General features: G+C 33.6%; 1 protein-coding gene across 2 annotated transcripts; it reads right to left on the bottom strand.

Moving 5' to 3' along the window:
- Nucleotides 1-497: 497 nt before the first annotated feature.
- Nucleotides 498-12,486, bottom strand: LOC143203986 (uncharacterized). Of its 2 annotated transcripts, XM_076416380.1 has the most exons (6): nt 12,361-12,486; nt 7,773-7,895; nt 5,648-5,943; nt 2,947-3,134; nt 796-995; nt 498-739 (listed from the first exon to the last, which is right to left on the bottom strand). In XM_076416380.1, the coding sequence occupies exons 2-6, from the start codon at nt 7,873-7,875 to the stop codon at nt 639-641; spliced, it is 888 nt and encodes a 295-aa protein (XP_076272495.1). In that variant the 5' UTR covers nt 7,876-7,895; nt 12,361-12,486; the 3' UTR covers nt 498-638. The 2 variants fall into 2 exon arrangements, with proteins under 2 accessions (XP_076272495.1, XP_076272496.1); XM_076416381.1 differs by lacking the exon at nt 12,361-12,486 and having other exon boundaries at nt 7,773-8,004.
- Nucleotides 12,487-22,173: the final 9,687 nt, after the last annotated feature.

Genomic DNA, 22,173 nt, shown 5'->3' with positions numbered 1-22,173 from the left:
AGAATACTATAAATTAACACCGAAGAGTTCTAATAGATGACTCAAGACATGCATTTTTGTAGTTTCGACTAATTTTGATAAAGGAATCAAAATACTAACATTAATTTACATTACAACTTTGTTATATAAATTTTGTTCAGCAAAATAGTAGGTTAACACTGAATGCTGTTAGATTTTAAACTTAATTAGTCCATTAAACTGTAAAAGGTTGGAGAGGTAGACAAATAAGTATTTTCCAGTTTTTCTTATAGCGAGAGTATATTACAAAATGATTTATGAAGTTAAGTACATCCTTAATAGAAGGCTTACCTTGACAATATCTAGACGTATTCCTATAATGAGTATATTTATGATAATAAAAAATATCTATAATGGTCAATATAGTCAAGGTTTATTTTATGTTGTTTTACCTCAATAAATTATACTGAGAGTGCTTAATATAGTGGCAGTTATTTAAATAATCACCACGAGAGCATAAAACAGACACACGTGCATTTTATATATGATATAAAATGATTCTGATAGACAATGTATTAAAAGGAACTCTTTATTAATAAATACTAAGTCTTAATATCTAAAAGAAGTAAGAAAATAGATACTTATTTGTGATAATAACGTGAAAAAGCACACGTAACTCTTCACCCATAAGACACCGTATAACCCATGTTCTTCATCAGTGTTTCTTTGATTGCAGGTTGCAGTTCCTTCTGCATATAAGTCGTCAACAGTGACCGAATACCTAAAACGAGTGGAACCAACGAAATTAAACTGCAGGAAGGAACATTTCGGGTATACCTTTAAGGAAGACGTCTTCCATTTCTCGACTGGTTTCTTCCTCTTCTTCTTCAATGCGCCCCAAGTCGAAATCTTGACTTCTCCTCAGAGCTGGTTCGCAGCCGTAAGCGTATACGGATATGAAACCTGGTTCCAGAAAGTGGCTGTCGGTTTTTACGTTGAATTGACCACGTTCTCGTCGAATTGGTTCTGTGTGGAATCTGGAAATAGGGAGATCGTCTTATTTTACTTGCAGTAAGAAATACGTTTGAAATTCTTCAACCTGAGCTGGGTGAGGATTTCAAAGAGTATTAAAATAATATTGTAAGTCGTTTCATCACTACAGATCAGACATGATAAGAAAAAAATTAATATTGAAGGTTCTAGAATTAGTTTGAATAAAATAGATTATCATTTTAACATTTTGGACTAAACTATCGAAGTATTATCACCTGTTGTCAATTCTGGGGAAGATCATTATGAACAGCGAACAAATGAGACGTCAAAAAGTTTGTGCGGAGACAAGTGAAGAAGGGCAAGGGCAATTTAGATCGACTAGTGTTTTATGGAGTGTGGAAACGATATTTCGCTCTGATTTCGACTGTATATACTGGTCCTAACTTTGGGCAGCTTTAAACTTCTTCAGACATTTTACACTGGCTCCATTAGCTCTGTTCGAATGCCAATTAATGTGTTAAAATCATTTGAGATCTGAGATGTTCGCAAGAAAATGTCGTATTTCCACTGCTTTTGGATGAAATTGTGTGAACAGACATGGCGTTCATTATGATGCTACAAACGCCTTGGCCTTGCTGATGCTCGCTGATGATATTCGCTGGTAGTAGATGTTGAGGCCTCTAATATTAGTTCATGATATAGTTGGCACTGCAAAGCCATTTGGCTTGAGAATTAATGAAGAAAAGATCAAAACATTGACAACAACAATGGATCGCCTGCTATTGTAAATCTCGTCGTGATTCAGTTAGAGCTAGTAAAGTATGTTCTTGCAAATTAATTATCTATGTAGCTGTGAAATTTGGAGACTGTTACAGTCTGGTATTTGTAAACTTGTGGCCTTTCAAAGGCAATGCTTAAAACAACTTCCATATATCTCATTCGTTTAAGATGCCATAAGTGCATAGTTGAGGAATAAATTCAGAGGCGCGGATTACAACGGTTTGGACATGTCGGTAGAATGAAGGGTGAAGGAACTCCTTACTTCCGTTGCGGAAAATATCTTTTTAATGGAACAATCAGCGAATACCATGGAAAAAGAAATATGAGACTAATATTGTATGAGGCTAGAACAGCTGCGGGTTATCGCCAACTGCGGCAAGCAGGGTATTGTATTAGGTGCGCGGCTAGGTGATAATGATGACGAATATTTTGGTACACCTGAATATGAATATGGAAAATAGGCTTATTTTTCCCAAGGTATTGCACTTTTTACACAATTGCAAAAACGAAAAAAATTACTTTGATCGCCAGATTTAGCTCTCTTTCATTTCTGATCGTACTCATATCTCAAGAAACGTATCCATTCAAAATTATTTTCATCAAACTATTAAATGAGCTCAGTGGAATAGATATATCGAGTTTCAAGAATATTATATGAATAAAAAATATATGAAACTAGAAATCTGTGTCGAATGACAAAAGTTATTGAACAGTAACAGATAATGAGTAGATACAATGTTAGACTTGGTCTTAATGAATTATTACGCTTTCAAATATAACCGAATGTCTGACGAACTGACTGCCGGCACCGACTTGTAACCAATCAGTTGGTATTAGTTCAAATAATATTGTAAACAGATAAATAGGTTTAGGTATGTATTAAGCTAAATTGTGTGTATATAGTAGAATATAAAATACGTCAATAGACAGGTTGAATAATGTTTTTGGTATTTATTATTTAGTTATTATAACGGTTATTGTGTACATATTTTATATTAATTTTCTTGTGTGTTAAAAATCTAAATTTGATGTGTATATATTTTTTACTATTTAGTGAGTTTCTTATTTATTATATGAAGTCGGTTCAATTTTTTTTTGTTGAAAATATTTTTTAAATATATTATTCAATTTTGGGATATATTATTGGTTTTTAAAAATACATGAAGAGGCATACTCAGAGTTCATTACATTGTGTCTCCGGTGTCTTTTGCTTACCCAATGCCCGCCTTTCTTAGACGGAGGATCATGTGGCAACTTTCCTCCGGATTAGGTGCGATTGGTTCTTTTTGGATATGATCCTCATTGTACAAATTTACCCTACCACTGATGGTCAAGTCGTTGAACATCAGTCTGGTTTCCAAGCTACGACTGATGGGATCAAAGTTACATTTTTGCACCCTCACCTATAAAAACACGAAAACAATAAATATCTATAAAATCATTATTATATATATATATATATTATTTTAAAGTCTCCTTTTATCAAGTATGGGGTTATTTGGCCTGGGCCTAAAGTTTAATGTGGGCTTCGAACCACGGTCCTCAGCATTAAGCCTACCGACTGGCGAGTGACCAACTTTAGAAATCATCCTAGAAGACATCCGGTCTTACCCAGCCTGATTAGTGGCGTGACTGGGATCACTTAGAACATTCACAAATTTTAAGCAATCACAAACATAAATTTACGACCATGCCCTAGCAGGATTCGAACCTGCGGCTATCGCAACAGTAGGAGGACCGTCCGATCGCCTTTACCACTGCGCCACCAAGCCGGCTAAATTTAATTTTATTCTATTTCTTAGAAATAATGCATATTATTATAAATTTTAGAACCGCTTTGTATTACGGAGAAACGTGGGGGATTAGAATTTCTGAAGCGTTTGTCACATCGATTAATTCATCAGAACAAGAAACTTCTTAAATCAAATTGAAATAGTGTATTTTCAATTTTCCTTACAACGTTTGGTCAGCGCTATCATACCAAAGGGTTGGTATTTGTTCACCTCTTTGCGTATAACTCTTTCTGATATTTTTTATAACGATTCTTATTCAGCTATCAATGCTCAATCGCTTTTAGCAGCTTGTAGTGCATAACTCCTTTTTATCTTTGCCAAGTTCAGAGCATGGACTTGTGGCTGTAAATTGTTTTCCTGCAGCTTTTGAATCGTTCTTTAGAAACAAAAATTCTCTTAATTATTCTTTTAATCTCTTAATCTCTTAACTAGTGATTATAAATTAGTGTTTGGTCTGTTCATATTGTGACAAGAGATGCCTTTAAGTTTTTATATTTTTTAATCTTTATTCGCCTGTCGAACCAAAAAAAATCGAAAAATTCTACCGAAATACTAAGGCATTTTGAAAACTATGGTGGTTGCCATTTTACTTCCTTTTCAATGATTTCTTCAACTTCTACTGCAACGTAACAATAGATTATTTGTTGAATGGTCTAACGGTGTAAGTCTAATTCATTTCTTAGAAAAATTTAACATGTTTAATTGTGTTTCTGAATATAGTCTATTCAATACAGCAGTAAACGCAAGCCGTCAATACGTCAATATATTGCCGAATTTAACTTCGACTTTTAGTTTGTTTTAAATTTATATTACTATTAATATATATTATTACATTCTAATTCGATATTTTACCTATATTACAACATTCTAATGTAAAAGAGAAAATAAAACAAAATTGTTATTAAGTATAATTAATTTTAACATTATAGCTCAATGTTCACTGCTATTTTGATTTTGAAACTATATGCACTTTTATATGTATGTAGGACTAGTTTAAGATAGTTTAGAAGCCTAATTTATTAGTCCTTTTAAAAGCTATTATAACGACTGACATGGTAAGTAACACGACATGATACTTGTGAATGAAGTTATAAGGCGTTAAAAGTGTACGCTGCGCTTGAATATACTTATATTCTGAGAAATTACAGGCGCATGTGTCTCATCTAAGAAACCACAGTCGATGAATCTTTCCCGGCGAAGAAATGTCAATAAATCAGCTGACAATAAAGCCTAATTCGAGGATCCTGTGAGGAAGAAGCTCGCTTTCTATAATACTAAAAGCAACTTTGTACAACCTTGTGGTTAGATCAGTTCTTCTATTATTTACGGAGCCCAACTATGGTTAAGTGTTCGAAAATAATCAAGCGTAATAAACCCGAGTTTTTGCGTCGATATGTGACAACGGTTGAAACATGGCTTCATTATTTCATTCCGAAGTCCAATTGATAGTCATCCGAGTGGACTGCACACGATGGAACCGCTCCAAAGCGTGCGAAAACGCAATAGTTGGCGGGCAAGCTTATGACGTCGATGCCGGATGCGCATGGAATAATTTTTATTGACTACCTTGAAAAAGGAAGGACCATCAACAGCGACTGTTACTTAGCGTTATTGGACCGTTTGAAAGACGAAATCGGCAAAAAACGGCCATATTTGAAGAAAAAGAAAGTGCTGCTTCACCAAGACAAGCCAGTGAAAACGATGGCAAAAAACCATGAATTGGGCTTCGAATTTCTTCCTCATCCACAGTATTCTCCAGATCTGGCCCTTAGCGACTATTTCCTGTTCTCAGATCTCAAAAGAATGCGGGAAGATGTTTTCGTCGAATGAAGAGGTGATCGCCGAAACTGAGGCTTATTTTGAAGCAAAGGACAAATCGTACTACAACAATGGTATCGAAAAGTTGGAGGGTCGCTATCATCAGTGTATCACCCTTGAAGGCTGGTTGAATGCTGAATAAAAAAAACTAATTTTGCCAAAAAAACATTGTTTTACTATGGTAGGCCGGGGTCTTTTCTAGTGACCTGTTATTAATAATACATTTAGTACTAGGACATTATAAGAAATATGCAATATTTTTGTATAGAAATGTGGTTAAAGAAAAAGATGCATTTTAAGCTTACCCAACTTTTCGTTGGAGGTAATCTCACCCTCATATCAGTGACGTACATGTCTAGTGGAGCGGTACGCAGTGGTTGATGTAATGTGTAGCCTTGGAACTGAAACATCCGTTCCTTAACCATTTGTCGACGACGTATGGATTCCAGAGCTCCCTCCATCTTGTCCATACATCTCCGAGACTCTTCCCATTCTCTGTCACGATTTTCGGATGTTTCGACGTTGACATCGTTGACATTGAATGGCAGATACGGATATTTTGACGGAGGATCTCTGTCATTTTGACGTTTATCCAAGGTTTCTAGATAGAGAATATTTTGATCAGTAATGTCTATCGATGAAAATGCGAAGTATTAAAAGCAAATAACTGTTTGTTGTTTCATTTCAAGAAATCTTCTGCCGAAGCCCATCAAACGTTTTTAGGAACTTATGATGTTGCTGCTTCGTCATATCCCAATTATGTGTATAATTTCAATGATCTAATAATGATAATTTCGATACCAATAACAAACAACTATCTGGAGGGCCAAAGGAGTTCGTAGGCAATGAATTGCAAGACTTGCTGGACGAAAATACAGTTCAATATTCCAAAGAACTGGATCAAATGTTTCTAGATATTGTATAAATGGTGAGAAAATGGCTATGACAGAAATTGTCTGAAAATTACATGTAGAACCGTTTCAACATTGCGGTTTGATTGCTTGTCAGAAAAAAAGAGAGTTTTCTGTAGAGCGTTGTGATTGGTGATGAAAAGTGAATATACTACGACAATTCTCAGCAGAAAAGTCATGGGCAATGTAATAGTATTAAAAGAATTATAAGAAAATTTTAAGAACAATAATAAGAATATTCATTCGTCTTCTGATTAAAACTAGCAAAATTGATTGATTATTGGATCGCTTCCAATGCAACATTGTTCTCTTAACATGGTTGCCACAAAGACGAAAAAATAGTCGATGTATAGAAAAGCTATTAGGATATTTTATGTTTTAAAAGCAAAATCAAAAATTACCTGCAAATTTCTTCTATACAATTTTTGGCTGCTTATTTAATTAGATAACAAATTTTCTTACATTAAAATTATTATAAACAACTTATATGAAAATAAATTAAATATATTTTAGTTATTTTTGGTAGAAATCAATACATAATTCTTTTTAATCACAAAACTAATTCATAAAACCTAAGATAATTACCTGGAACTTTACATATTTTTCGCATTAAGATAAATTAATAATATTATTATTGAATTTTTATTGTAGTAGATACATTTTTACTACTCTGATAATAGGGCGAAGGTACTTTTAAAAATTATAATATATTATTGAAATCACTTAAGAAGCCTGTAATTTACAGCAACCATATTTAGCATAAAAGAAATAAATAAATTATAGTAACTATATCAAATATAAAGTAATGAGAAATATATATTTTTTAAATATTTACGGTCAAAATGGTGAAGGTATTTTTATGGTGATTTATGTTCTCAAATAGGTGGTAGGTAACACTGGCCCAAAAGGCACAGTCTAATTTTTTAATTACTAAGTGTCGATAAAGTGGTGAAGTTTTGAGAAGATTTAACCAGATATTTGACGAATTATAAGAAAAACAGTAATTCAATTTCCTTATTTTGAATAAATATTGGCAACTAGACAGTAATAAACAAACCAAAAAGCATAATTTCCCTTTTCTCAATAACTGGAACATCACAATGGCTATTTTAGATTAAAACAATAGACAATAGACAGACAAAAGCGTACGTAGAACGATTATCGATTCGTATAAAGTTCAGTTACATTTAATTAAAACTATCCTAAGCAGCTGGTTATTGTTAATTACCATACACAATAGACTACATATATTATTACGTATCATTTCCTCGCCATTATATAAACGACAGTTCTAAACCCATTTTGTTTTCGGTTGCTGAAATATTTTGGGAATCGGAGGCTTTTTAATCGAAAGTGAAAGGAGACTGTGTTCCATTGTGTACGTAGAAGTATCTAATTTTATACATAACTAACCTCCATAATTATTAGAAATCTTCCTCCATCAAATACTTTTACTGCTGTTAAGCCTATTGTTTTTTTATTATTTCTGTTTTCGTTGTAGGAAAACAGTTTTGCTTACCGGCCGAATCGAAAGTTATTTCCTCGCTATCGGGCACCGTTCCTGTTGCGTTATCAGTGAAACTCAGCGCCCACAAGAAGAGCATCCATTTTTGTAGGTACATGGTAGAAAGGTAGAAGTTATCTGCAATTAAAAACGTGTAATTAATTGGAACTAATTATTAGTAATTATTTAATTAATTACTATTTTATTAGAAAAAGTTTTATAGATATAATATAGAAAGAAGATTTAATTAAAACTTATTTTAATTAGAAGTGGTGTTTTAATTTAATTGGTGATTGTACCCGGGTGTATGTTTAATGGTACGTTATTTACATCGTGTAGTAAATATACTTATTCAGAGTATTGGCCATTTGATTCAGAGATTGGTCATCCTATACATTTTGCCCATCTCTTAGACAATTTATGGTTGCCATTCCATAAGAGCTAAAGCATTCACCGAACCATTTTTAAAAGTTCTTTAAAATTGGCGAAGTGTTGCTCTGCGAGCCGGTGCCCCATATGCGCGAAAAAGTTGTACGTGGATGAAGCCAAGATGGAAAGTACGGCTGGTGTAATAAAACAAGTAATTTTAACACTTCTTTGATTAGTTTTGCTATATGAGATATCATTTATGTTGTCATGTGGCAAAATTACCTTATCATGTATTTGAACGTATTGTGTACGATTAGTATTAACTATTTATCCAGGTTTTAACAGATACTTCAGACACTTAACATACTTAACAGATACAGAACTTCTTTTTTCTATGTTTTAAAGTCTCCTTTTAACGTGGGCCTCGCACCACGGTCCTCGGCATTAAGTCTACCGACTGGCGAGTGACCAACTTAGAAATCATCCGGTCTTACCCAGCCTGGTTACTGACGTGACAGGGATCATATTCCTTGTCGGATTTTGCACTCTTGCCTAGGACAATCACAAATATTAAACAATCACAAACATAAATTTACGACCATGCCCCAGCACGATTCGAACCCGCGAATACAGCAACAATAGGTGGACCGACAATTCGCCTTTACCACTGCGCCAACCAAGCCGGCAATATTTATTATACTATGCCCGTTATTCCACTGTACCCTTATACAGATTCTTATTTATATATAGCTTAAGTTATCTGTTAATAAACGTTTAATGTAATCTTCGAATCATTGTCATTTTTTATCTGCATATATTCTTTCTACCTGCTCACTTATTACTTGTAGAAGGTGATTTAGTGAGATAAGTTGTCGTGAGTTATTCTAATCATTTTAAAATGGTGAATTTAACGTTGCAAACAAGAAATATTATGAAAGGCCAAAATCTCATTATCATGTAGACTGGGAAGATCATGGGAGATCACAATGAAAGCACTTGTGTTTATTATAGAAAGAAATAACCCCTTTTAGACTATGTGGTTGCAGAATCCGTGAAAATATACATGGAAAAGATTAAATGGGATTTCCCATTCTACCTGCCATATTCACCAGAAGTTTCTTGTAATGATTACTACTTACATCGATCAGAATACAAATATTTCAAGGGGAACAATCTAGATAAACAACTTAAAATCTTAGGGAAGTATTTCTAAGTCAGCAACTTATCCGTATCAGCTTCCAAGATCTTGAATGCGGTGGTCTAAAGGAAGCAGAATAAATAAATTATAAATATGGAAATGTTCGTTCAGAATTGGCAATTTCAGGGTCAATGTCAGTCAATTGTAAAAAAACAGCATGCAGTGTCAGTCACCACTCTAATATGATGTTCATATTGAAATATTACGAAACATAATTCATGTTCCCGATTCCTCAAGTAGAATCAATGGAATACCTCGGCATCTATATCGATGATACGTTAAATTGAATCATGTTAGCAGGTCACGTATAAAAGCAGAGCAGAACAGATTCAAAAACAAAGATCTGGACTATTTAGTCGGAAGAGACTCTCAATTTCACTTAAAAACAAAGAGTTTGCATTATCAGTCAATTAAAAAGCTCATAAGTACAAATGGGGTGCAAATATGATCATTTCTTGAAAACATCAAACCGATTAGTAATCTAACGTTGTCAAAACAATATTTTTTAATTAATTACCAGGGCTTATCGCTACGTAACTTGACTTACTAAAAAGATTTCTACCGGACAGCTACCGGATCACGCGGAGGAAATCATAAGATCAGTAGAAACGAACCAAACCAAAAAAACTTGTATAGTATATAAATCTTAGCTTTATCTTAAGTAGATTAATTTTATTTTAATTTGTGACATACATATTGATGTATTTTCCCACACTCGTCTTGCTAGTGTATTAATGGAAATACAACAGAACAATAGTTATAAAATAATTTGTAAATTAACTTTGTACTAAAATGACAAAATAAAAAAAGTATTAGATGATCGAAAGAGAGTTGGTTGAGGTGTTAAGTGTTCTCTTAGAGCGTTTTATGACCGAATTTTCTTATTAAGAAATATTGAAAGCTATTGCTTGCTCGTAGAAGTTTATGGTAATAAAATTATGTGAAAATTGAGGATTTCAGTATCAGTATCGAAAGAAGATCCAACATAGAAATTAAAAGCACTTACATCAGTATGTCAATAAGATCTAAGCAAACTTCCAATAATGTAAATGATAAAACTGTTACAGTTTTTCTTAAATCCAAAGAAGCGGTTAACTTTATGTGGAATTGTTATCAATGGTCAAAAATAACTTAAATTTGATAAAATCATGTTATATGTCATTAGGTCATATGTTTGATGGAATCGAAAGGAAACATCGGTTTGATGAATTGTTAAAAATTACGATAAAACCACTGTAGCCAATAGTTATACACACTAATTAATTGGAGCCGGCTTGGTTAGCACAGTGGTAAAGGCGACAGGACAGTCGACCTACTGTTGCGATAGTCCTAGTTCGAATCCTGTTGGGGCATGATCGTAAATATATGTTTGTGATTGTTTAAAATTTGTGATTGTCCTAGGTAAGAGTGTAATGATCCCAGTTACGTTAGTAACCAGGCTGGGTAAGACCGGATGTCTTCTGGGATGATTACTAAATTGGTCACTCGCCATTCGGTAGGCTTAATGTCGAGGTCCGTGGTTCGGAGCTCACGTTAAACAGTAGGTCTAGTCCAGATAAACCCTCGTTGGTAAAAAGCAGACTTTAAAATATATTTAAATAAAACTAATTAATTGCATTATATTAAGAAATAAAGAAAAAATATCCTGAAAATTGTCTTTAATAAAAACCGTTTGATTAAAAACCTATTGAGAGGAAATTAAAAATATATTGAGGGAGTAAAGTGTAAGCTATTTGTTATAACCTAATTTTGATAGGTTATGAAGTACGTGAGTATGTCTAGAAGAGCAATGACATGAAATAGTTTGAATAAAAACAATACAACATGTTTTTCATATTTCCAAAGCTTTTATCTTTCAAGAAACAAAGTTTGATTAAAAATATATTGAAAGTTCTTGAAGAATATTTGAATGTTTCAAGGAATATTCTAATTTTTCACTACGAAATATCTCTAGAACAATTATAATGACATTAATTTCTGACAAAAGAAAACAACACTTATTATTTATAGATAACTTCTTAAAACGCCTAAATGTCTTCGCATTATCTCTGTTTCCGTTTTTATCATTTAGAATCAATCTAAGCGACTTTGTGACTAATGACAATGAGCAGGTGACACAAGAGCCAACGATATCCGCCTAAAACAATAATAAAGAAAATGCCATCGCCATTGCGAAGCGGGTCCATCATGCTCTACTTCTTAATCACAATACGTGGATATCTCGTTAATTTCGTGGTCGTTCTTTGAACCAAACGACACAATATCCATTTTGAAGAACGAAAATGTTTTGCAATACATATTATATATATGCAATATATATATATATATATATATATATATATATATATATATATACATACATATAGCTAAAATACATATAATGAAAAAAATACAGAATAATAAAGTTGAATCTTAAAGAGTAGTTAATTATTATTAGGTGATTAATAACAGAAGGGTTGCCAAAACAATTTTCCATTTAGTTACCCCTATATTTCTATAAAATACCCCTATGTACTTATTACTATAAATTATAAACTATATGAAATATTTTTAAATTTAGTAACTCTTTATTTTCTTTGTAAAACATAGAACAAGAAGAGTTTATACACCCATTTTTTGGCCGTGTTAATATTAAATTAAATGAAGAATTGGGTGTTAGGTGATCAGATCACATCCGAAATCATAACCAAAGATTCTTTTATTCCTTTAAAATCGTAATACTACATTTAAAAAGGTTATTTATTCAGTTATATTAAGGGGGCCAGGAAATTTCAAGCAATTTCAACAATTCATCAGAATCTAACTTTTTGATTTTTTTTCATCTTTTTTTCTTTTATGTATTCTTTAAACATTAATAAATACCTAGTAAAAAATGAATAATATAAATATTGTTTGCTAATTTTATTTCACTTGAAAAATACTTAAATACACCTAAGTTATACAAGTTTGATATAAAAAACCAAAACATACCTTTTAAAACAAGACATTTAAAAACATTTCAATTATTTACTATACTAAAAAAAATAAATAAATTACCTGAATGCTAATTTATGAAAATCGCGTCGATATGGCGAATGCGAGATAAAAATAACTTTCGCCTACCGCAGAAAAACTGAAATTGCACTGATATTCGAGCGAACTGCGAAGAACTGCCGATGGTGAAATGTCACTCTCCTTTATGGAGCGACGTTTTTCTCGGCCCCAAATGAAGGAAGTAACGTGGGGGGACATAAACTGGGGTATCGAATAAAATGTATCTGATTAGAAGAGAAATAGCATGTATTACGGGTTTTAAATGACACTGGTTTTCATATACGTGCATTTTACTGTTTTTGTTTATACGAGTTCATTGACAAAATTTAAACATCTGCCCTGCAAAGTTCCTGGACGTCTCAGAAGCTTTTGACCGGGTATGGCATTTGGGATTAGTATATATATTATGATCATTGCTACCGCGAAATTATTGTCTACTGCAGAAATCATATCTTTTCGAAAGAAAATGTAGAGTCTCACATGAAGGGACATTCTCAAGATAAACCTATTTCAGCTGAAATTCCACAGGGTAGTGTCTGGGATTACTCCTATATCCGCTCTATACTGCTAATATCCCAACAACAAAAGAATACAAACAGTGCCTAGAAAAACACAAAAAACAAAACCTAGCAAAACAGTACTTTTTGCTGACGACACAATTACCATGGTAAAAGATGTATCTCTGTCTAACGCTGTAGAGAAAGTACAAGTAGTAGTCAACAAGATCTACAAATGGACTAGAGATTGGAAAATACAGCTTAATAGCTCCAAATCTGTCCATGTTAATTTTGAGTTGCGGATAAATCACAAAAACCTAATTATATCACTTGACGGATGTCCTATTCCTCGAGCGGAATCAGCCAAGTACCTAGGAATATATCTCGAGGGTAGGTTAAATTGGAAACATCATGTTAGACAAACAGCAGGGCAGATCAGACTCAAAGTCAAACAACTTTACTGGTTACTCGAAAGATACTCTCAATTTGAGCTAAAATCAAAGAGATTGCTTTATCAATCAATCATAATGACAATATGGACTTATGAGGTACAAATATGGTTGCACTAAAACATCAAACCAACTAGTAATCCAACGCGCTAAAACAAAGTTAATCAATGAATCAATGAAGAGTTCCACGATAACCATAATAACAAATAAATATAATATGAAATAAGGTTGATAAATCATAGCAACGTGAAAGAAATACAGCTACTGGACAACAATCAAGAAATCAGAAGATTGAAGCGAACTAAACCACACGAAATTGTTTAGTTTATAAGTGTATTCTTAACTTTAGCTTAAGTAGTTTATTTTAATGTTTATTTGGGAAATATATACTGATGTATTAATATTGTACTCCTGTTGCTTGTGTATTAATGCAAGTACAATAGAACATTAGTAACAAATTAATTTGAAAATTAACATTGTACTAAGCATAATTATTGTAAGATGTAATTAATAAAAAAATGTCTCGACATCCCTAATGATGAAGTTGTTACTACGACTAGCATATTGCTGCCACACACAGCTACATTCCAAGAGATAATGCTCCCATATACTCAACCTAACAGGTTTAAGTGACAGTTCAGTCTTGGTTTGAGCAGCATTAGAATATCATCTACAACATCATTGAAGTAATGGGCGGATGTTTTGGTACAAAAATGTGACAAAATGAGAAAGCTATTTAGATACTGCTATAAGTTGTTTTAAAAGCAATTGATGACTTAACACCTTATTAATAAATAAATAACAGGTTAATTGAAAAGTCTCCAGCCTACTATAGTAAAACACATTTTTTGGCAATTGATTATAGCGACCCTCCGACTCTTCGATGCCATTTTTGTAGTACGATTTGTCCTTTGCTTCAAAATAGGCCACAGTTTCAGCGATGACACCTTCATTCGACGAAAAATTCTTCCCAGCCAGCATTCTTTTGAGATCTGAGAACATGAAATTGTCGCTGGGGGGCAGATCTGGAGAATACGGTGGATGAAGTAGCAATTTGAAGTCCAATTCATGGCTTTTTGCTATCGTTTTCACTAACTTGTGACATGATGCATTGTTTTGGTTTGGTTTGGTGTGTGCGGCCGTTTTTCAGCGATTTCGTCCTTCAAACGGTCCAATAACGCTATGTGATAGTTGCTGTTGATGGTTTTTCATTTTTCAAGGTAATAAATTAAAATTATTCCATGCGTATCCCAAAAATGCAGATGCTCTAACCTTGTCAGCCGATTGTTGCGTTTTCCCACGTTTTGGAGCGGGTTCATCGTGTGCAGTCCACTCGGATGACTGTCGATTGGACTTCGGAGTAAAATGATGGAGCCATGTTTCATCCATTTTCACATATCGACGCAAAAACTCGGGTTTATTACGCGCGGCATCCAGTTTGCACAGAGATTTCTCATACCTAAATATTCGTGAATGATATGATGTACACGTTCAGTTGATATTTCTAGAGTGCCTACTATTTCATTCCGTTTCAATTTACGGTCATTCAAAATCATTTTGTTGATTTTTCAATGTTTTCGTCGGTAACAACCTCTTTTGGGCGTCCACTGCGTTCGCCGTATTCGGTGCTCATTTCACCACATCTAAACTTAGCATACTAATCCTTGATGGTTGATTTTCCTAGGACAGTGTCCGGAAACTCGGCATCAAGCCAAGTTTTTGCTTCAACTGTATTTTTTCCCTTCAAACAGCAATATTTTATCAACATGCGAAATTCCTTTTTATCCATTTTTTTTCGCAATAACAAAAGTTACTTCACTCAAAATGCTATAATTCACAAACTCATAATCCGACACATGTCTAATTTATACACACATCTTTTGAGGGTTAAGGATAAATATTTTACCCATCCCCTGAATATAACGAACAGTAAATTAAAATTGATACTAAACCCAACAGCTTGAAATTTTAAGAATATAATTAATTGCAAATGGGAAACCCATCCTCTAAGGAGACTTTGAATCTCAAGGAAGGAAGAGAGAGAGAATGAAGAAGGGTTAGAGATTAAGAAAGCGTTAAAGAACATTATGTTGCATTGAAAGAATCGGTTAGGATTTTGAAGCGCGAAAAGGATAAGAAACAATCTGACGTTATCCCGAAGATCAAGCCCCCTTAGTGAGAAATCCCGTATAATTCTTCGTAATGAAACTGTAAAATGATTTGTTCTATCTATACAATAATAAATATCGAAAAGTTCCGCACTGTAACTGTTATTTGAGCGTCTAAATAAATGTAAAACATCATGAGTTGATATATTTTCCGTGTGTAGTTCGGGTAATTTAATTATGTTTAAATTAGGTTTATTGAAACAAAATTAATTACCGTTAGTCACCGTGAAAATTGAAGGACCGTTATGCAAGTCATTGGATTAGATCGAAATATGATATGTGTTTTTGTATAACGTTATACAAGATGTTGTCTTTTTGATATTAAGAAAATTATTAATATTTAAATGATCCAACACGTGGTTTGTTAGACATATTTTTTATTAATTACATCTTATATGAGTATTAACACAATCAAGGCGAGTGCGGGATTAATATATCAGTACGTATTTCCAAAATTGAAATAAAACCTAACTACTTAAGCAAAATTATTCGAGGAACCTTAGGACATTTCGGAACCTGCTTCAAACAATAGACATTGAATATGTCTGTCATCATGATGATTGTTTTTCGCGGCAGCTCTTTATCATCAAATGTCATCAATTCCAGGAGCCTTTTTAGGATTGAGGTTGTTGTCAGTTTCAGTGGCAACTTCCATTGGAGAAATCAGATTTACAGTTACATCGGGCTGATAAACAGGATTTGCATCTATTGTAGATTCTATATCATTCGGTTGTAATGTGTAGTTAGCTAAATGTTCTACGAATAATTCAGCTTTTTCGTCATTGGGTCGAACCCATTAATTTCGATCATTTTTAATTGGCGGTACTCGAATAATTGGTCTTTTAAATCTTGCTGAGTTGCTATACATAGCGAATAATCTTTGTCTACTTCTGGGCTTAATTCACTTACATATTTTTGAAATCAGTTCTGTTAATAGTCTTTAATCTTTTGATTTATCTGATTACAATTCCATTAAATATTGATTTGCCTACAGAATTTTTGGTTCTGTGCCATACTCTTCTAGCGTTTGAACTTTCTTTCTAAACGTAAAATTCCAGTAGGTCTAGCACTTTATTCCTGTCGGTGTGTTCTTAAGTGTGTTCAGTAAGTGTGTTCGCCCCTTGAATGATAATTACAACTCGTACTATTAATTTCTGCGAGTGATTTCCTTTTCCGGGTGTTACTAATCGTGAATCCCAAGCTGCGCTTTTAACATTAAAGTTCTCTCCAATAATAAACCTTGGACCTAATTTTAAAGCTAAATCTTTGTGCTGTTGGTGTGTTTTTTTGTATCTTGGTGGACAGTGTATAGCTCCAATATTAATTTCAGCGCGGTTCTTTTCAGTGCTAACTATCGTAGCTTGTATTTCTTCATTTGTAATCTCTTCTTGTTCGAATTGTTGTATATTTTGTTTAATTATTAAAGCTGTTCCGCCTCGAGCCCGTTCGTTGGGGTGTAGTGTCCAGTAAGCATCATAACCCCGTATATTAATGTATTTCTTTTTAGAAAAATTAGTCTCCGATTTGAGAGCTACACCAATGTTATGTTATTTGTTTTTAGAAATAGTTTTAGTTGCCGGACTCGCCGGTTTAGTCCATTTGCATTCCACGTTATAATTCTTAAAATCAAATTACTAATTATTGTTTTTCCTCTTTTTCCAATTTTTCTACCTTGTTACCTAAGTGACTGAGATTGTGTCGTATTTTAGTTTGAAATTCACTGAGATTTCATTATGTTGAGGATGGTTGGCTTGTTGGGTTACAGTTTCCTGCTTTTTATTTTAATTTTTAGATTTGCTAGATTTTTTGTTGTCCTTTATATTTTTTATCGTTTGAATTGCTGTTTCTTCAAGTTTTTATTTTTGATGGCAGATGACTTTGCAAAGCTTTGAGCTTTGTCGAGTTGTCAATTGTTAGACATATAACAGGACAATTGAAAGTTGGCGGGCCTGACACATATATGGCGCTACTAAAATTAAATCCATATGTTTTTTAGTTAACCCTAACCCTCAAAAGATGCGTGTATAAATTTGACTGCTATCAGATCATTAGTTTGTGAATTATAGTATTTTGATTATAGTATTAGATAAAAAGGAATTTCGTGTGTTGAGACCATATTACTTTTTGAAGGGAAAAAATACAGTTGAAGCAAGAACTTGGCTTGATGCCGAGTTTTCGGACACTGCCCCAGTAAAATTAACCATCAAGGGTTGGTATGCTAAGTTTAGACGTGGTGCAATGAGCACCAACGACGGTGAACGCAGTGGACGCCCAAAAGAGGTTGTTACCGACGAAAACATTTAAAAAATCCACAAAATGATTTTGAATGACCGTAAATAGAAATAGCCGAAAAACGGCCGCATTTCAAGAAAAAGAAAGTGCTGCTTCATCAAGACAATGCACTGTGTCACAAGTCAGTGAAAACGATGGCAAAAATCCATGAATAGGACTTCTAATTGTTTCCTCATCTACCGTATTCTCCAGATCTAGCCCCCAGCGACTATTTCCTGTTCTCAGATCTCAAAATGATGCGGGAAGACATTTTCGTCGAATGAAGAGGTAATCGCCGAAAGTGAGGCCTATTTTGAAGCAAAGGACAAATCGTACTACAAAAATGGTATCGAAAAGTTGGAGGGTCGCTATAATCAGTGTATCATCCTTAAAGGGAATTATGTTGAATAATGAAAAACTAATTTTACCAAAAAAATGTGTTTTACTATGATAGGCCGGGGATTGTTAGATTATCAGGTCGTTTTTTCGAGATGGAACCCGTAAATGGCTTGAAAGATGGGAAACATAGCGGCTATCGATGGAAAATGCTTAGTAGTAATTACCATTCTTGACGATCAGCGGTAACCGTTTTGGTCTCGGAAAATGTGACTCCCCAATGTTTCAGATCGCTTTCTATGATCTTGATTCATGTATTTTTCGCAACTGTTCTGCTGTGAGGAATTTGTTCACCTTTTATTCGATGCGATATAATATGATATACATGATACTAAAGTGAATTCAATTAAAGTGAAATTACTATAAAAACAAATATGGCTCTTCTTATATAATAGCAAATATTTGCTAATATTATTTAAACCTTTTCAGACGATTATGTGCTAATTATTTTATCGTCAGATATTAATTCAAAACTATAGGACACCTTTAGTATAAACATATTACAGGTTTAAACAATTATGTACATTTCTTTCATCCAAATACGACACTATAAATTTTATTGCAATATTGTACTAATTACTTTTATGTTAAACAATATAATTATGCACGAGACTTTAATATTTGTGTAAATATTTATCACGAGAGATGTTGCTGACAGTTATGGATGCGGAAATATTGTACAATTCGCAATAAAAGGTTTCACAACTTACAAAGACGTAGATCCATGAAATATATATCAATTAACCGAATATTTACTCCAACAAGGAATCTTTTACTTGTTATAAACAGTTTACCATTTTGTTAATTTTGTTAGTTAATTTTGAGGATATCTAGTAAAATTAAAGGTTTATTGTGAACGACTTTGTATATATTATTATTTTAGTTTGTTAATACTTTAATATTTATTCTCTAGTCTTTCAGCATCTTCTTAAATTGGCAGTTCTACTTAGTCAGACGATCTGGCATCGACTAGAAATGATAATTCAAAATAGCAAAGTTTGATGATTATTACGGGCAGGATAGGTTTTTTTTTGTTCTGGCCTAAAAACCAGGCGGTGGAATGCATGACGCATACTTGGTCGCGGAGACTTGCCCTGGAGTGACAAGTTGGACCGGGTTATGTGGGACTGCCTCTGGGCTACCAATACACTAAACCGAAACCGCCTGACAGTTGACCCCTGTGGATCACTACTGCTACTGCATTAAATTTGGGGATATGGTACCCGCTGATCGGGCAGCCGTTATTGGGCACGAGGGCCCGGCGATTCTATTGATTCGCGAACCTGAGTTAACACACAACTGGGTACTGTTGTATGGGGGCAAAAGTTTTGACTGTAGCGACGGATGCGGTCGTTTCAGTCTGGAAAAGGGGGAGAGCTTAGCGGTGACGCGGTGCTAAGCTCCCAGCATGTCTACCAGCTCGCGAACAAGCGCGTTTTCAGAAGAACTTGAGCTGAGTTGTTGTTTGTGGAATGATTGAGATATGAAGTGCTTGATTTCTGGAGTGTCAGTTTCCCTGTGAATTTGATTATTTCTGACAAACCATGGAGCGTTTAATAATCTCCTGAGGAGCTTATTTTGGAAAACTTGAAGCCGTTTGACCTGGTTGGGTGTAACTAACTTGAAGTAGACATTAGATCCGTAGACGAGTACGGACCGAATTAACATCTTGTAAAATAAGCATTTGATGGAGATGGAAAGTCTGCTAGAAGGGCAGATCAGAGAAGATAGCAGGTGTGTTATCCCCGAACCTTTTTGGATTGCTTTCTGGATTTGGGAATGCAAACCGAACCGCCGGTCGATAGGGCAGGATAGGGCTGTTATAAGTCTCAAAATTAATTCGCACTCCTAGTGTAGATGGTCCCAATTTTTACACAATATTTGAATTAAATAGAAAATTCAATTATTATTTTTATATATGAAATAGTATTAGGCATGCATATTGTCAGTGGTATCTTTTGGTGAAAACGTAAAGTATCAATGTAAAAATCTGTTAAACAATATTACCTAACTGTTTGCATTTCTACAAATAATTTTCCATAAATGAGTTACTCATTGTATAGAGATGCTAATCACGGAACGTTCGAAATTGTATTGTCTACTTTTATTACTTTTGTGGTTTGATTAGCCGAAGATCTGCTTTGATCTGCTGCCCAAGTCCATCAAATACTATTAGAAACTTATAATAGCGCTGCTCTATCATATGCTAATCGTCAATTTTCTTGTTAATAGTTTATAAAGAACCACTCAGAGTACAAAAACAGTTTGAAGACATTGAATTGTAAGACTTATTAGACGAAACCTTAGTTCAAAGTATCAAAAAACTTTCATACAACTTAGCAACTGCCAGAAATTTTATTCGATGGGAAAAAACATCGCTTGGCAGGAAAAAAGAAGAGTTTTCAGCAAAGTATTGTGACTGGCGAAAAAAGTGGATATACTGTGATAATCTTAAACGTAAGAAGTTATGGGTTAATCTAGGAGAGGAGATACGCAAAGGTGATAACACTGACATCACTTTACTGCATAAAAGGCACCAAATTTTAATGATAAACGATAATCTGAATTATTAAGTATTAACGAACACTTGCATCTTTTGTACATAGGATGTTATTGGTTGATTTGTTATGCAATATGAATGGTTTGGTATAATTTTCAACAGAGTTTCTTCATAACGGAAAGAGAAAATAATTTTTTTAACAGTGAAGAATGTTGCCATAAATATAAGTCATAGTACTTTATAATATTTTACTTAAAAGTGATATAATCATTAAATCAAAATAATCAGTGATGTATCAATGATATATTCAATATTCTTAAAAGCTATAAAAGAACCATTAATTCATTTTGATAGATTTCAAACAGGCTTGTGAACTAAATCTATTCTAATTTCAGTAGCCCTAATTAGTTTATTCTAGTTTGAGCACTGAAAATGTCAAATTTAAGTAAGTTTTGAACTTGCCCTCATTTATGTGGTAATTTAGATAGCCCTAAAATGAAAATGGGACTGTACGTGAATGCTTCTTGATGGCAAAAAGACCGTTCAAGCGAAGCAATGGCTTGAAAAGTGTTTTATTTTTGAAAAGAACTCCGTCAGAAATAACAATAAAAAGTTGAATTGCTGAATTTAAAAGTGGTCGTAAAGACCTCGATGATGCAGATCGCAGTGGGCGTCCAAAAGAGGTGATAACACCAGAAAACATACCAAAATCGTTTTCAATGACCGAAAAGTGCAGTTGCGTAAGTTAGGTAACATTATAAAGATATGAAAAGAACGTGTTGATATGTATTGCATGAGCATTTGATTTTAGGAAAGTTCTGTTCAAAGTGGGTACCGTGTTTGCTCACTGTTGGTCAAAAACAAGAACGTGTTGATGATTTTGAGCAGTGCTTGACCATGTTTAAACGTAACAAACCGGAATGTTTGCATCGATATATGAGAATGGATGAAACATGGATCCATCACTTGGACCAAATGGAATCATAACGATCGTCATCTGAGTGGACTGTTATTGGTGATATGCCTATTTCGAGGTAAAAGATAAATCATTCTACAAAAGTGGTAATGAAAAATGAGAGCGACGCTGGAATGTTTGTGTGGCTCTTGATGGAGATTACGTTGATTAATAAAGCCAATTTTGCACAGAAAAAAATGCTTTTTCTTGGTTTCGCCGGGACCTTTCAGTCGATGTATTATACAAGATATCATGTTAAAAATTAAAAAAAAAGTTCACACCCCTCAAAATGAATTCATTATCCTTTTATTTAATTAAAAAATAATAACAATGAGATTAAATGATAATTGATATGCTATATAAATAGACCGAATAAATTTATATTAACAATAACTAAATAAATACATCGAAAATGTATAGAAATTTATATTAATTATTTTTCAAGCCCGAATTACATTTTATTGATGCAGCTTAAATGGATTATTTCATTATAAAAAACGAACTATTAAAATGCCTCGAATGAGCGATAAGGTAATTAAAACTGATAATATATTAACGACTAAAATGTAGATATCTCTGT

Source organism: Rhynchophorus ferrugineus, unplaced genomic scaffold (genome assembly GCF_030347505.1).
Source record: "Rhynchophorus ferrugineus isolate W39M unplaced genomic scaffold, kcgeb_rfMv2 rfM10, whole genome shotgun sequence".
NCBI lineage: Eukaryota > Metazoa > Arthropoda > Insecta > Coleoptera > Curculionidae > Rhynchophorus > Rhynchophorus ferrugineus.
This window is presented reverse-complemented; position numbering and strand designations above follow the sequence as displayed.

Bases quoted from the DNA above. Each gene is read 5' to 3' on its own strand.
- LOC143203986 (XM_076416380.1), bottom strand. From the start codon at position 7,875: ATGTACCTACAAAAATGGATGCTCTTCTTGTGGGCGCTGAGTTTCACT. The intron at 5,944-7,772 runs GTAAGCAAAACT...TTCTCTATCTAG, and splicing joins AATAACTTTCGATTCGGCCG to AAACCTTGGATAAACGTCAA. The intron at 740-795 runs GTATACCCGAAA...CACTCGTTTTAG, and splicing joins GGAAGACGTCTTCCTTAAAG to GTATTCGGTCACTGTTGACG.